The following is a 15,331-nucleotide window of genomic DNA, read 5'->3' as shown; positions in this document are numbered from 1 at the left end:
ATGTGGTTGCTGGGATTTGAACTCAGGACCTTTGGAAGAGCAGTCAGTGCTCTTACCCGCTGAGCCATCTCGCCAGCTCCAAGGCATTTTCTTAATTAGTGATTAATAATGAGAGAGGGCCTAGACCATTGTGGATATTGTTTTCCCTGGGCTGGAGGCTCTAGGTTCTAAAGCCATGTGGAGCAAGCCAGTAAGCAGCACCCCTCTGTGGTTTCTATATCAGCTCCTGCCTCCAGGTTCCTGCCCTGTTTTAGATCCTGGCCTCACTGCTTTTGATGATGAACTGTTATATAGAACTGCGAGGGGAATAAACCCTTTCCTCCCCAAGTCGCTTTTGGTTATAGTGCTTCATCACAGCAATGGCAACCCTAAGATAATGTCCACTTCCTGCTTTTAGCACCCCCCCCCATTATGTTATCATATTATTAATCCTTCAAAGGTCAATGCGTTGTTTTGGTCAGAGACATCAGGGGCCACTTCTGTAAAATCCATCAGCTGGCAACTTCTTTTGACATTTTAATCTACTGTATCATATATTTATATTTTTTGAAATTAAAGATTTTATTCTTTTTCTTTTCTCTTTTTTTTATTTTTTCAAAGATTTTTTTTTATGTCCATGGGTGTTTTTCTTGCATATATGACTGTGTATCATATGTATGCCGTGTCAACAGGGGCCAGAAGAGGGCACTGTCTGGAGTTTCAGACAGATAGGTGTCCTCTGGGTGCTGGGGATCAGAAACCAGGTCCCTCGGGGAGGTGGTGGTGCACGCCTTTAAGCTCCCCAGCACTTGGGAGGCAGAGGCAGGCAAATTTCTGAGTTCGAGGCCAGCCTGGTCTAGAATGTGAGTTACAGGACAGCCATCTCTCTAACCTCATGTTAATATACTTATTAATCAACGATAATTTTATATTGTTTAGATAAGTTTAAGACATTTTCTGTTGTAATTTGACACACGATGATCTTTTGGTCATCGAGGGACTGCGTATACCTGGGCTGTCTAATAATATTGTATCACTTAGGGGCGTCATGACATCTGAATTAAAGGTTTTTACACACAGTACACTTTTATTTTTATCCTTTCCTCCCTCAATCATATAAGCACATTTTATGATATATTCCAATAATGAGTCATGTTTCTTACAATAAAATTTTCAGAACAATCACAGTTACAAAACAATGCATTGCTGTATAAAATCTGTTATTCGTAAACTGCTCTTTCACATACAACATACATTGCTGCATTTAATTTGGATTTTATTGCAGAATTGTGTATAAATACTTGTACATTTAATTGGTTTATAATGTCTTCCTTTTCTTTTTAAATTATTTTTTTAGGGTTGATTTTGGATCTAATAATGGCATGGACAACTGTTTTGTCCCCAACTCAACAGTATTTATTAGAACACAGGGAAGTGTGAAATTACTCCCAAAACATCTTCACAGGTGTGCACGCAATCTAGGCTTGGCCATTCAGAACACTAAATCTAATTCTGCCATGACTTCTTACAGAGCAACATTCACAGCCAAGTCTGAATGGTTTCCTGAGCAAGAGGGAAGTGCTCGCTCTATTTTCTGACATTAGATTAGAGCTGCTATAGCCTTCTGTCAACTCATGAAGAATAAAAGAGTAGCTTTCTGGATGTACTGTCGGGGGGCGGGGGAGAGAAAAGTAAATAAGAGAAAAATAACAGAAAAGGGATGTGCAGGTCACCAGCTACAGAGCACCAAACTGTCCTGCCTTCTGGTGGCAATAGGCTGGTTTCCTGAGATCCCAGGATCCTTTGCCCTGATTCCTCATTAGTTAGAATATTAAGAGCTTGCAATTTAAATCACACTTCTGGGAGTTTGTGCCATTAGCCTTATAGTGTGCCTTTGCTGGTTGAATGGTCAACCAGTTTCCAGTTAACATTTGTATTAGGCAATGTTCTCTCTTGAGGAACAGAACCAAAAGGCTATGTAGTAGAAAGTGGGATGCGTTAGGAAAGCTCACCCAGTAGGACCCAGGTAGCCTAATAATGATCATCTGCATGCCTGAGAGTTAGCCGATCTGCCCACGGATCTGGGTTCCTCAGCCGCCTCAAGCTGATACTGCAGGCTTGGAAGACTCCTGGAGGGTATGTGGTCTTTAGTTCTCATTGGAAGACCCAAGAACATGAAGGCTAATGTCAGTGGAGGAAGGTGGAGGCAGGGAGGGGGCAGAGGAGGAGGCGCGGAAAGAGGAAGGGCAGCTTCTTGCTTTCACAGTTCTTTAAAGCCTCTCTCTATCTCATCTGGCGTCTGTAAATGTGGGAGTTTGAAGGAGAACCATTCCCCGTAGGGCTGATTGTTTGAACACTCAGTCCCCAGCCGGTGGTTTTTTTGCGGGAGGGATGTTTTGTTGGTGAAGTCTTGCTAGAGAAAGTAGGTAACTGAAGAGTGGGCGTTGTGATGAACAGTCCCATGCCATTTCTTCCAGCTTGCTCCCTGTTTCTTACAGGAGTTTGAAGATGTGTTTGAGCTCTCGCTGCCCACCTGCTTGTTGCCATGCCTCCCCACCGAGATGGACTCTTGTCCTTAAGGACAGGAAACCCAAATAAACTTCCTTCCTTCTAACCTGCCTTGCATATGGTGGTTTGTTTTGTTTCGTTTTTATTGGTTATTTTATTTATTACATTTCAAATGTTATCCCCCTTCCTGGTTTCCCCTGGTATGCTCCCATAGAAGTCACTGACCAAATTGGTTTTTTGTTTTGTTTTTTAAACTAGGAAAGTGGTTGATCTCTATAAGCAGAGCTTAACAGGCCACTCTAGTATGAACGTGGATCATAGAGGTGTTGAGAGCAGTGTGGTCTGGGGAGGTCCGCTCATGTAACTTTGACAAAGAATGTCCTGAGAACTTGCCACAGGCTAAATTAAAAAGCAGGAGACTAATTTCTTTGGTTCAGGCAATTCCAAGGGAGCCTCAATTCTGTGGCATAGTTATATCCGACACCTCTTATTCATATCTACCGTGTGGAAAAGAACAAGCTGGGGAGAAAGAAATACAAAATAGACAGTTTGAAGTAAAGAAGAGCACCAGGAAAATCAGTGTTGCAGCAGAGGCTTGTGCTGACAGGGTCAAAGAGATTAGCATCTTGGTGTCTTTTGCTTTTTATCCCAGGGTTTCTCTGTTTAGCCCAAGCTGTTCTGGAACTTGCTCTGTAGACTCAGCTATCCTCAAACTCAGAGATATGCCTGCTTTCCTGAGTGCTAGGATTAAAGGCATGAGCTGTCAAGCCTGGCTAAAATTAGCACCTTCATATAATGAGAGACCTTTGGAACGAAGGGATGGGAACCTTAGAGCAAGAAAACAACCTTTCTCATGAAAGAGAGTTCCAGGGGGTTTCTGCTCCTAGACAGCAATTGAATAAGGGTTCTGCTGCTAATGTGATCCAAGGGTTTCAGGGTCTATCCCAAGCTATCAGACAAATTCGTGTAGTGTTGCTCACATAGTGCTGGCTTAGAAGCTTGAAGGATGCAAGAGTGAAGAGGGTTCTTCCTCTGTGGTTTCTGAGAGTGGGCCGAGACCAGTGTGTGCCAGAGGTGTGGAAGCCCCGAGAAGCTATTTTGAAAGCTGTGAAGGTGATATCCGAGTTATATGGAGCCTCCAAGACTTGGGAGATGCCATGTTTATGGAATATCTGTCAAGGAGGCTGCACAGAGGGAGTGGAATCCACTGAAGAAAGAGATTTGTTGCAGGAAGGAAACCCAGGTTTGGAAGCATAGAACTTCTTTTTGAGTTTACGAAGGTTTACCATTAAGAGACCGTCTCGGTCCCTAAAGACACTCTAGGCATTTTGAACAATGTTGAGACTGTGAAAGGCTATGGAGACTTTTGAAGTTGGGCCAAATGCATTTTTGCATTACGATATGGCCTCAAGCTAAGGAGGCCAGGGAGTGGAAAGTGGTGGTTTGAGTGAGAAGTGCTTCCCATGGTCTTGGTCACTTGAACAGTGAATAGGGGGAGATTTTGGTTGCTCATCCTTGCTGGTGGAAGTGTGTAACTGAGGGTGAGATTGACAGACTCATGTCATTTCTAGTTCACCCTCTCTGCTTTGTGCGTGTCGTTCAAGACGTGAGTTCTCTGGTTTTGGCTCCTGCTGCTGGGTCTCCTCTGCTGTGTTTCTTTTCTAACTGGAGCTGTGAACTGTGATAAAACTCTTCTATGTTGCCTTAGTCCTGGTGTTTTATCATGGCAACAAAAAATAATATAATGCTATATTTGGGCTGTCTGTACTTAGATGGGAATAAATCAAACTTCTCATATGAATCAAGAATTCAGTTATGCTATATATTATATTCTGTGTCACTTTCCTCTTGCTTAATGAAGTCCTCCCTCCCTCCCTCCCTCCCTCCCTCCCTCCCTCCCTCCCTCCCTCCCTCCCTCCCTCCCTCCCTCCCTTCTCCTTCCTTCCTTCCTTCCTTCCTTCCTTCCTTCCTTCCTTCCTTCCTTCCTTCCTTCCTTGTTTTCCTGTCTGAAGCCTCATGGCAGAATGTATCAGAAAGAAATGGAGGCATGGGGAGGAAGAAATGGGGTTGTTCTTCTACTGTACATCATAGTAGGTGCAGCCAGAGCAGCAGCTTACATACCCTATGAGTTGCCCTCCTCCTCCTCTCCCTCCTTTTCCTCCTCCTCCTCTTCTTCTTCCTCCTCCTCCTCCTCATCATCATCACCGTCTTCATTATTATCATCTTCATCTTTCTCTTCCTCCTCCTAGTGACACCAAGCCAGACTGGCTTGTCTCTTTGCTCCACCCCGGGCTGCATGAGAAAATAAGTTGCAGCTCCTTTGCCACGCAAGACAAATGGTTTGGTCCAGAGGCTCTTTCTAGTCTTCGGCCTGTCTGGCCCTTCCTCTCATGCTTCTTTGCCCAGGCAGGCATGGGAAAATGCAAATCTCTGGGCTTATCCTGGGGGAAAGTAGCAAGTCTTCTGCTTTAGGGGTCTACAGCTCCCATTCACTAGCCTCGCCTTGGGAGACAGAATGAAGATCTCCCCTCAGGAGACACAAACCCTTTTACCTTTTGTTTCTCCATATTCCAAGTTTGAGGGTTTTTCCTTCATTATCTACAGCAAGAAAAATACATCCTCAGGGCCCTTGCCAGCTTCTGTCTTCTGAAGCAGAGATGCTAAGAATGGGCTCTTTTGTTCTCAGCATTTTGCTGTGTCATCCTTTCCCTGGAGTCAGAACCTAGAATGACCCAGCTGCCAGGGCTGGGCAAGGTCACAGAGAACAGGGAAATCCCTAGGAATATTTCAAAACCCATCCAACCACAAAGGTTTATACTATCCCCAGTCAGAACTCTGCCATCCATTTAGGAAGGCATTCTTTCATTTTTCTAAGCTTCATAATTATCCAGTGGATCTATTTGTTAACCAGAAATTATCTAATTAGGAATCTGGCATATCACCTCTGCGATAGTAAACCTCTTTGGTTTTTTAAAATTCTAATTAGCTACTTATTCAGCCCTATCATTCATTGAATACTTATTATCTACCCAGTAATTATCAGCTGCTGTGGGAGAGAAATGTGGGACTAAGAGTCATAATACAGCTTACTAGTAGGCAGACATGGAAAAAGGCTAAGGTACGTCGATGCACAATCATTTTCATGATGTCCGACTTTCCCCATTCTTTTTCCCCATTCCCAGTCCCGTAAGGAGGAGTTGCTCACCAGAGCCTTCCCATCTGCTGACAGGCTCCTTTGGTGGAATGCAATCAACTTTCATGTTCTTGTCCACATTGTTCAATCTTCCAGCAGTAGCCCAAGCCAGTCAATTCGGAGGGCGAAAGGTGGTTCAACTAACGCCCCAGAACATAAGAATCTTGATCACATGGGCAGATTAGGCTGCCATCTCTGGTTCCCTCCCTTCATGGAGTGTCTCTTTGTGTGCTGCGTTGTATGCTCGTTTTCACTTTCAATAAAATTCTGCCGATGGCGCTGACCTTGTCTTTCTTGACTTTTTAATTCTTCAAGCCAGCAGAGAAAATGAGTTCATTCCTGGACCCCCAAATGACACCATCCTGGTGGCATTGCTTTATTGCAGGGACACAGAGAGTCACCCAGGAATTATGAAGAAAGTTATGAGAGCTGTGTTAGTGGGGTGCACAAGAAAGGGGGCAAAGAGAGGCAGCTCCCAGCCATGGCTGGGCAAGCATAGCTTCAGGAGATGGGACTTTTGCACTGGACCTTGAAGAATGAGGGGTTCAAGTAGTGAAGGCTGGAAGAGGTTATGGGGTGACTGGAAGGGAAGGCAGAGAGGAAGAGACAACTGAAGCCTCAAAAAGACACAAACATGCAATTATTTTTAATCTTTTGTTGTGATGATCTCTCTTCTACTTTGTTTGAAACAAGGTCTCTTTGCTGTTTGCCACTAAGTCCTCCAGGTTAGCTGGTCCATGAGTTTCTGGGAATACACACTGCTATTGTGCCTGGCTTTATGTGGCTTCTGAGAATTTCATCTCAGGTCCTCATGCTTTCTTTGAAAATGCTCTCCTCAGTGTGCCATCTCACCATTCTAATTTTACTCCGTCATACTAATTCAAGGCCTTCTGTTACACATGTGATATTTTTTATTTAAGGATTTGAATGCACCTTACAACTAACACGTTGTAATATTGGCAATGTTGGTAATATTGGTACAGTTTTATTTGGGGTAGTACAGGATCATTTAAGCTGTATATGAAGTTCATTTCTGGGTATTGTTGGTCCAGATTTCTCCAAGATTCCTCAGAAGAGAGAACTCTACCGGGTCTTTAGAAATGTTGTCTCTGCACATATTCTTTCAGTCTTCATTTGGAATAGCTGGGGTTGAGAGTAGAAGGACTGGAGGTTTCCGGTGGAGGTCTGTGTCAGCACATAGTAAACACGGTACACCTGCATATGCGGTGTAATAAGTCCTCTATGTTGTAGTGGCATATTGTGATGGTTTGTGTATGCTTGGCCCAGGGAGTGGCACTATTAGGAGGTGTGGCCTTGTTGGAGTTGGTGTGTCACTGTGGGCATTGGCTTAAGTCACTCATCCTAGCTGCCTGGAAGCCAGTCTTCTTCTAGCTGCACCAGGGCAATCCACAACAAACAAGAATAGAACTCTCAGCTCCTTCAGCCCCATGCCTGCCTGGATGCTGCCATGTTCCCACCTTGATGATAATGGACTGAACTTCTGAACCTGTAAGCCAGTCTCAATTAAATGTTGTCCTTATAAGAGTTGCTTTGGTCATGGTTTCTGTTCACAGCAGTAAAATCCTAAGACATATACTACTTTCAAAATCCAATTGATGATTACAAAATTGAATGTTTTTATATGTGAATGATTCTGTAAGTTCTGGGGGCAAAACAGTAATTGTAAGAATCTAACAGTTTACCACATAGTTCATGTAACTACTAGGTCGACTCCATCAGTATTTATAAAATAGGTTATGATAAGTATATACTAGTGAATGTGTATTTTATTTGACAGGCTAGGACAGGTTAATAAGGAAACTAATATTTAATATACCCACAATCCCAGTGGTTTAGTAGGATAAGAGTTTATCATTTATGTGTGAGGCGTCTCTCTTGCCCCTGGCGTTTTCCAGGACAGCTGTCCTCAGAGCGATGGCTCAGCATTCCGTTCTTCTCTGATCACGAGGCTCCTCCATCTGAATGTGTTGTTTTCACCATGGCCACCGGAGAGCAAGAGTGGGACAAGTGTGCAGTCTTCTGCTTCCAGTTAAATGCTTGTCCTTCAGACATGACCCGAGTCACTTCTGTTCACACATCGTTGTCATGTCACGTGGCCATGCTCAACTTAAAGAGGGCAGAGACAGCCATCTTCCCAGATAGTAGTACGATTTATAAATGAAAGGTAAACATCTCTGAAATAAAGAGTGACCGGTACAACCACAGTTAGCTTGCCTTTCCTGCCAATCACCAAAAGTTTATTCTCTCTGGCTTGAGTTAATTATGCCAGTAGGAACTGGTCCAGTGGGGCTCCAAACACAGTCCTAGTCCGCACACTGATTGACTTGGAGGGACCACTAAGGCTTCTCTAACTGAGCCATGGCTTTTTTTCTTTTCCTTCTCTTTCACAAGTGTCAGAGGTGCGACTTAGGGAAATGAGATCTGTGCACGAAGTCTGCTGTAATCTTAGACAATTTCTATCTCTGTTCTCAGAGTGTTTAATTCCTCCTTGAAGACTTGAGTTGTATTTTCCACAGAGATTTTTTTTTCATGTTAAAGTAAACGACTTCAACCAATTGATAACATCTTCATCCTGGAACATAGATGGTTCTTAAAAAGAGGCTAGCTATGTGGTGGTCCCAGAAGTGTAGCATATTTGACCCTATTGACTTTGTCTGAACAGGAAGCAAAATGACCCTAGAGAAAATCACAAGACCACTAAATACAAAACAAAACCCTGGAGTTTTCATTTTTTCTTCTAAGCACCTGGAAAAAAGTAAGTCTAAAGTTTCCTCCTGCTGGGCAGTGGTGGCACATGCCTGTAATCCCAGCACTCGGGAGGCAGAGGCAGGTGGATCTGAGTTCGAAGCCAGCCTGGTCTACATAGTGAGTTCCAGGACAGCCAAGACTGCACAGAGAAACCCTGTCTCGAAAAACAAAATAAAACAAAAACCCCTAAAGTTTCCTCCTTTATTTTGGTTTTTCTCCTGCTCATTCCTTATCATCCAGCAAAGGTATAACGAAGGTATGAGAGTTCACCGAGGATGGTGGTACATTCCTATAATCCCAGGTCTTGGAAAACTGAGGCAGGAGGATAGAGTGTACCAAGTCAACCTGTACTATCTAGGAAGGAGACTTTGACTTAAAAATACTAACACTAAACACACAGCAGCACCAATAACAAAACCCATTTAAAATGCTAGAATGGAAAAGGAATTATATTTTACTGTTTTGTTTTAAAATTACAATAATCAAATTATCCCTAATTTTTTTGAAATATGTATTCTCATATGTAAAAGGGAAGAATTTTGCACTAGCTCTGAAATGGGCATGGGTAAAGAAGTTTAACTTCTGTGTATTTTAAGAAGTTAGCTGCACTAAGAAATGGGAAGATTCATATCAAGCAATGTTGAAATTTAAAGTGAATATTGGAATGTATTTTATCATAGAATTGTGATCAAATCCTGATGAGTCCTTGAGATTAAGAAAAAGGATGCAGAACATAGTAATATTCAGGCTTTAGACAGAATAAAACTAAGCAAATATTGCTCAAAAACAAAATCCCAGCGCCCCACTGCGAATGGCCCCTCTCCAGGGGGCAGTAGAGTCTCCAGGAGGAGAGAGGCCAGCCTGCTCCGGGAAGTGCCCTCGCCAAGCTGGGTACGACTGCCCCCCGAGGCGAGATGAGGGGCGGAGGCCGGAGGAGGAGGCAGGGAGGCGACCTCAGCTTCTTGGCAAAGCTCTGCGCCCGTAGACTAGAGGCGGAGTAGCAGCCGGCTTTAAAGTAGCAGCCTGGGAGGAAGGAAGGAAGGAGCGAGCGAGGGAGGGACGGGAACCCTGGAGGAGGAGCAGCGAGCTGGGCTGCAGAATCGGCGGGTGCAGGAGCTGCCTGCTCGAGGCCACGTTTGTTTTTGTTATTTTCCATTGGACTAGTTCTCCAGGACTGAGCGGGCCGCAAGCGGGCACCCCCGACCTTCCAGGTGACAGCCGGTCACCCTGCTAGGAGTCAGCTCCGCCCCAGTCGCCCCTTCCCGCCCACAGCTCCACTCTCCGCCCAGCCTTCCCGTGCCAGCGCTGGGTGAGCGCGCCGGCCGCAGCGGGCTGCAGGAGCAGGAGCCCGAGCAGGATCGAGAGACCGCGGCTGCCCTGGTCCCGGACCCCAAGGACGGACCGGCGGCTGGAGAACAGACCTGCCCTGGGGCGCGATCTCCAGGAAGGAGGATGCGCGCGTGAGCCTGGGTCTCCCGCTAGTCCACTGAGCTGCAGCCAAAGGCTCGGAGCCGCGCCCGGGGAAGTGTCGCATGGGGCAGGGCCGCTGAAGCACGGACTTTAAGAACTGGTGGCACCAAGGCAGGCGCGGGGGCCTGGGGCGACAGTTAGCAGTTTCCTCGGCTCCTGCACAGTGAGAGTTGGGGGCGCGGTGCCCTCGCTAGGCGCGAGTTATGGAGTCGCCTAGCTGCATTCAGGATGAGCCTTTCCCGCACCCCCTGGAGCCTGAGCCGAGTGCCCCAGCACAGCCAGGTGCCACCAAGCCTGGCGACAAGCGCTTCCGGCTATGGTACGTGGGAGGGTCTTGCTTGGATCGCAGGACCACGCTACCCATGCTCCCTTGGCTCATGGCCGAGATCCGTCGGCGCAGCCAGAAGCCCGATGCGGGCGGCTGCGGGGCGCCCGCAGCCCGGGAGGTGATCCTGGTGCTCAGCGCCCCCTTTCTGCGTTGTGTCCCTGCGCCGGGTGCCGGGGTCGGCGGGGGCGCAGGCTCCGGGGCTGTGCAGCCCAACACCGGGGTGTTCATCTTCGAGCACAAGGCTCAGCACATCTCGCGCTTCATCCACAACAGTCACGACCTCACCTACTTTGCCTATTTGATCAAGGCGCAGCCCGACGACCCCGAGTCACAGATGGCCTGCCACGTTTTCCGCGCCACGGATCCTAACCAGGTAAGTTGTGGGTGCCAGGGGGCGGGACTGGGGCCACCCGGACTGGCAAGGCAGGGGCCTCTCTTTTAAGAACTGTCTTGGATCTGGCTGCTGGCTTGCGCTCCACGTGGCGCGCTCCGGTGCTCCCCTCGTTCTGTTTTTGGGATATGGGAATGGGAGAGAAAGCGATTCGTTGCTGCTCTGGTCTTGGGGACCGGCTGGCTGCCCAGAGCGGGAGGAAGGGAAGTAGACTCAGAGTGGTCTTGGGACCTGGGAGGAGTTGGCAAGTCTGCAGAGGACTCAAGGAAAAGCGCGGATCCCAGGAGGATCCTGGTGACTGGTGATGGATGGCTTGCCTGGCTTTCGCCTGTGTGCGTGTGTGAAAGTGTGTGTTTCTTGGAAGCGCTTGGAGAGCACGGGGCACCGGTTCTCAGGCTCGGTAGTATTGCATTTATACTTGTTTGGCTGGCGCGTCACTGTCACCAAAGTACCTATAAGTATCTGGGCCTGGGGGTGTGTGATTTCAGAGGCCAGTCTAAGGAAGTTAGAAATGTCAGAATGTCAGGTAAGTATGATTCTGCAAATATGGAGTCGGAAGACCTTTCTATTATTTTTTGCACCCACTGAGACAATAACTGCATATTTGAGTAACTTAAAAATCAGTGTGATAGAGGAGTTTCAAATGTCATTTTAAAGCATTATACTCTTCTAGCTTAGTGTCCAGTATTTCTCCAGAGCTTTCTAACTCGAAGTGTTCTGTTACTAAATAGAACCTTGAGTTCCTTAATGAGCACGTGCAAATATAACAGCAGTTCTCAACCTGGGGCTGCATATCAGAGATCGTGCATATCAGATATTTACATTACGATCCATAACTAACAAAATCACAGTTATGACGTAGTAACGAAATAATATTATGGTTAGGGGTCATCACAACGTAATGAACTGTATTAGAGGGTCACGCATCGGGAGGCTGAGAATCCCTGCTCTAAAAGAAAGAGGAAAACTTATAGTAACTGTGCCTTGGTAAACAGGCTTAGAAGTGTGGAAAGAAATGTGTGTGTGTGTGTGTGTGTGTGTGTGTGTGTGTGTGTGTGTGTGCTTTGTGTTAGTTTGCTTTCCAGTATTAAAGCCCCACCCCTTTGCTATTTTCTAAAAACATAATTTGTTGACCAAACATAAATAAATAAGTAGTCTCAGATGTATTCTTTTGGTGGCTGAGAAATTAAGACTAGAAGAACATCCTATAATAAGTCCTTATTTTATTCTCATTCCATAATTGAACTTTAAAAATATTATTTGATACTAGCAATCCACAAAAGTCCCATAACAAAACTGAAGTAAAAGACAATTGCCTTTAGTTTCTTTCATTACTTTCTAGAAGAGAAAAATACCCTTTTGAATATTTTTATTTTGGGGGGATTTTTTTTTATATTTATTTATTTGTGTTTGTGTGCGTGCATGTGTGTGTGTGTGTGTGTGTGTGTGTGTGTGTGTGTGTGTGTGTGTGTAAAACTTGTGCCTGAAGAGGCCCGAAGAGGGCTTTGGATGCCCTTGAACCATTATAGTACAGGTGGTTGTCAGGTGCTAGAAGCACACGCTGGTCCTCTGGAAGAGCAGGAAGTCCTTTTGGATGACCATACCAGTCCCCAAGAGACAAATGCCTTAAACAACCAGAACTGGTAATGTGAAGAGGGCAATTAGACTTTCTTTTATTATTTCCTTTATTTTTGAGATTATAAAATGACATCATTCCTTACTACCCTTTCCTCCCTCCAAGCCCTCCTACGTAGCCCTCCTTGCTCTTTTTCAAATTTAAATTTCATATATCTCAAGCTGCTAAGTCTGTATGGTGTGTATGTCTTCAGGGCTTCAACATTGGATGACCCGTGCTCTTCTTTATCTTAGCTTAAGCATTTCTTAGCTGCCTGCAGTTCCTTGTGTAGGGTTGAGGCCTCCTGGTGGTGATTTTAATTGTTTGCCACAGAATACTTCATTACAAATGACTTCAAATTCCCTACCATGGGTAGCCAGTGAGATTCATTTTATGCTTATTTATTTAAAACTCACAGGTGAGATTATCACTATCTTTCCTGTATCCTAACACAATGTTCTGGTTCTGGCCATAGGGAAGAATGCATTACAGTTGCCAGGCCTTGTGGTGACGCTGACTGGTTTATATTACCCTTTCTTCTTTGGGTCTGCTCTGTTGAAGAAGCATCCTTGCTCATTTCCTTGCAGGCATTGGCACTGTGGGCTCTCAGCAGTAGTTACTGGGTCCCTTCTGGATGCCTGGATTTGGAGTCAATTACACACGTGCTTGGATATAGCTCTACTGCAGAGTTAAGCGTTAGAGGCTGAATGTGCTATTACTATACCAACAGAATGTTTATGCTAATTCTCCACACCCCAGCCCACCCCCTTACGTATATGGACTTAAAGAAAAAAAAATTATTTTAAAAGCCAGACATGTTGGCACACATTTTTAATCCCAGCACTCACTCAGGAGGCAGAGGCAGACAGATCTCTGAGCTCAAGACCAGCCTTATGTATAGAGGGAACTTCAGGACGGCCAGGGCTATAGAGAGAAACTCTATTTCAAAAAAAAAAAAAAAAAAACAAAAAAAAACGGATACAAAAGATTTCAATTAAACTATAATTACATAATTTCCCTTGCCTTTCCCCCCTCCTATGTCCCCTCCCTCCAGTCCTTCCTACAGTCCTCCTCACTATCTCTCACATCCACGCCTTCTTTTTCTTTGATTACTATTTTTATGTATATATGTATGTATAAATATATACATATAACCTGTTGTGTATATATTCTCATATATTCATACATATTCTTTTATATATGTGTTCATATATATATATGTATATATACACATATACATATATGTGTATATATATATATACATATATATATAATATTTCTTTTATTATGTGTATGATTTCAGGGCTGGCCACTTGTATTTGGTGACCAGTTTGAGAACTCATCCTTGGGAGAGACTAACTCTTACTCAGCAGGTTATTAATTGCTTGTGGTTCTTTGTGTAGGGCTGGGGCCCAATGAGATCTCCTCTTTCTACCTTAGCATTTCTTTTTATTGGTGTTATTGCTCAGGTCTTGTTTAGCCAGACGTATACATTATTGAGGTATCATGGTTGTCGCTCCTCTGTCATTCCAGGAGACACAATCTCTCGGCAACATTCTTGCTCTCGTGGCTCTTACGATCTTTCTGCCCTCTCTTCCAAGATGGTCGCTGAGTTCTAGGTGCAGGAGTTGTATTGTAGCTGTATCCACTGGGGCTGGGTACCCCAGGATCAGTTGCTTTCCGCATCTGACCAGTTGTGGTTTTCTGTAGTGGTCTCTGACTTCTGTAAAGAGCAGCTTCCTTGATGATGGGTGAGAACTATAATACAAAGATAACTGTTAGCTAGTAGAGCTATATAGTAACTGTCAGTATGAGGATAAGTATTAGAGCACAGTTAGGAATGATGCTGGTCTACTAAAGTGGTGACATCGTAGGTTCACCTCTGAGACCCATGACCTTCCTCACTTTGGGTAATTGGCTAGGTTTCAAGCACTACCAATGGATTTACTCCCAAGTGGGCCTTAAACTCAACTAGACAGCTATTGGTCACCACCAAAATACGAGTGCCACTATTGCACCTTTACAGATCTCTTGCTTTATAGGTCACTGTTGTGGTTCATAGGTGTCACACTTGGGTAGGACAGTTTACTGTTCCCCTCTCTTGGCAGCTTGCATAGCAGCTTCTGATATTATAAAAGATAGACTACACAGGGGAGGGCTCTTAGTTTTCCTGAACTGAGCGCTTTCCTGCCAGAGGATCTTTTATTTGAAGGGCTAGATGTGGTCTCTATAGAGGCCATCTCTGCTGAGAATTAGTTCCAAACTCCAGTGCCTCAGAAGAGGGCTTCTTGGGGACTGTGGGGGAACTGAATGGGGGTGTCCCTTCTTGGCGTGGTACTCAGCTCTGTCTGGAAATTACAGGAGTGGATGCAAGCTCATCATTGAAATTCTGATTTCACAAGAAAAAGATGAAATTGGAATACACACACGCACACACACACACACACACACACACACTATCCTCACATTTTAAAGCATTGGTAAATATTTTAAGCACTTAAGAACCCTCTTTGGATCAAGCCCTGCACTGAAGGTTTGGTTTCAGATAGCTCCCGATTTCCACCAAATACAGATATTTCGGAAATTGGTGAATTCAGTTATTGGCACTGTGTGCCACATTTCCCTGTGCACATCAGTTGACTTCATATGCCTCTTCAGGTGGGTCATGTCGGGCCAACTGTCTTTGCAGAATTTACAGTAAACAAGCTCAAAAGTGGTGACTCTTCAGCCAGACAAGCTGACACATTCAACAGTTTTATCACCCAAGGGTTTGCTTCAAACAAAGTAGGTTAAGTAAGGCTCTGGGTACCTTTGCCATGCATAGAGGATTCCTGTTTGCTTTGTCCCAAGTTCTTTATTTGAAACGGAGATCCAAGCTCTTTGCTGAGGGAGCCTGCTCTATTCTGCACTCACTGAGCGAAGTCTACAAGGCAGCCTAGAGCAGTGGGTGTACAAACATCTCCAGTACACTTGCCTTCCTTTGTCTCAGAAGTCTGCCCCTTTTCTGATGTCCGTCCGACTTGAGGATGACCGTACAGTTTATTGATTTGGGATAGCTTTTATTGTGAAAGAGGACAC

The 15,331-nt window shown here is 45.0% G+C and overlaps 1 protein-coding gene across 11 annotated transcripts in view; it reads left to right on the top strand.

Moving 5' to 3' along the window:
• The first annotated feature begins 9,301 nt into the window (after window positions 1-9,301).
• Window positions 9,302-15,331, top strand: part of Tbc1d4 (TBC1 domain family, member 4) — a 166,922-nt gene continuing 160,892 nt past the window's right edge. For 10 of the 11 annotated variants that reach the window (XR_001781101.2, XM_006518763.4, XM_017315935.2 and 7 more), the window contains exon 1: window positions 9,302-10,620. Coding sequence is in view for 10 of the 11 variants with exons in the window: in XM_006518763.4 (XP_006518826.1) it covers window positions 10,123-10,620 (498 nt within the window). In the remaining variant the exon portion in view is untranslated. The remainder of the gene's footprint in view (window positions 10,621-15,331) is intronic. The other variant, NM_001081278.2, reaches the window with a different exon arrangement.

This window comes from Mus musculus, chromosome 14 (assembly GCF_000001635.26).
Source record: "Mus musculus strain C57BL/6J chromosome 14, GRCm38.p6 C57BL/6J".
In the NCBI taxonomy this organism is placed as follows: Eukaryota; Metazoa; Chordata; class Mammalia; order Rodentia; family Muridae; genus Mus; species Mus musculus.
The sequence above is the reverse complement of the archived record's forward strand: the minus strand, read 5'-3'. Positions and strand labels throughout refer to the sequence as shown.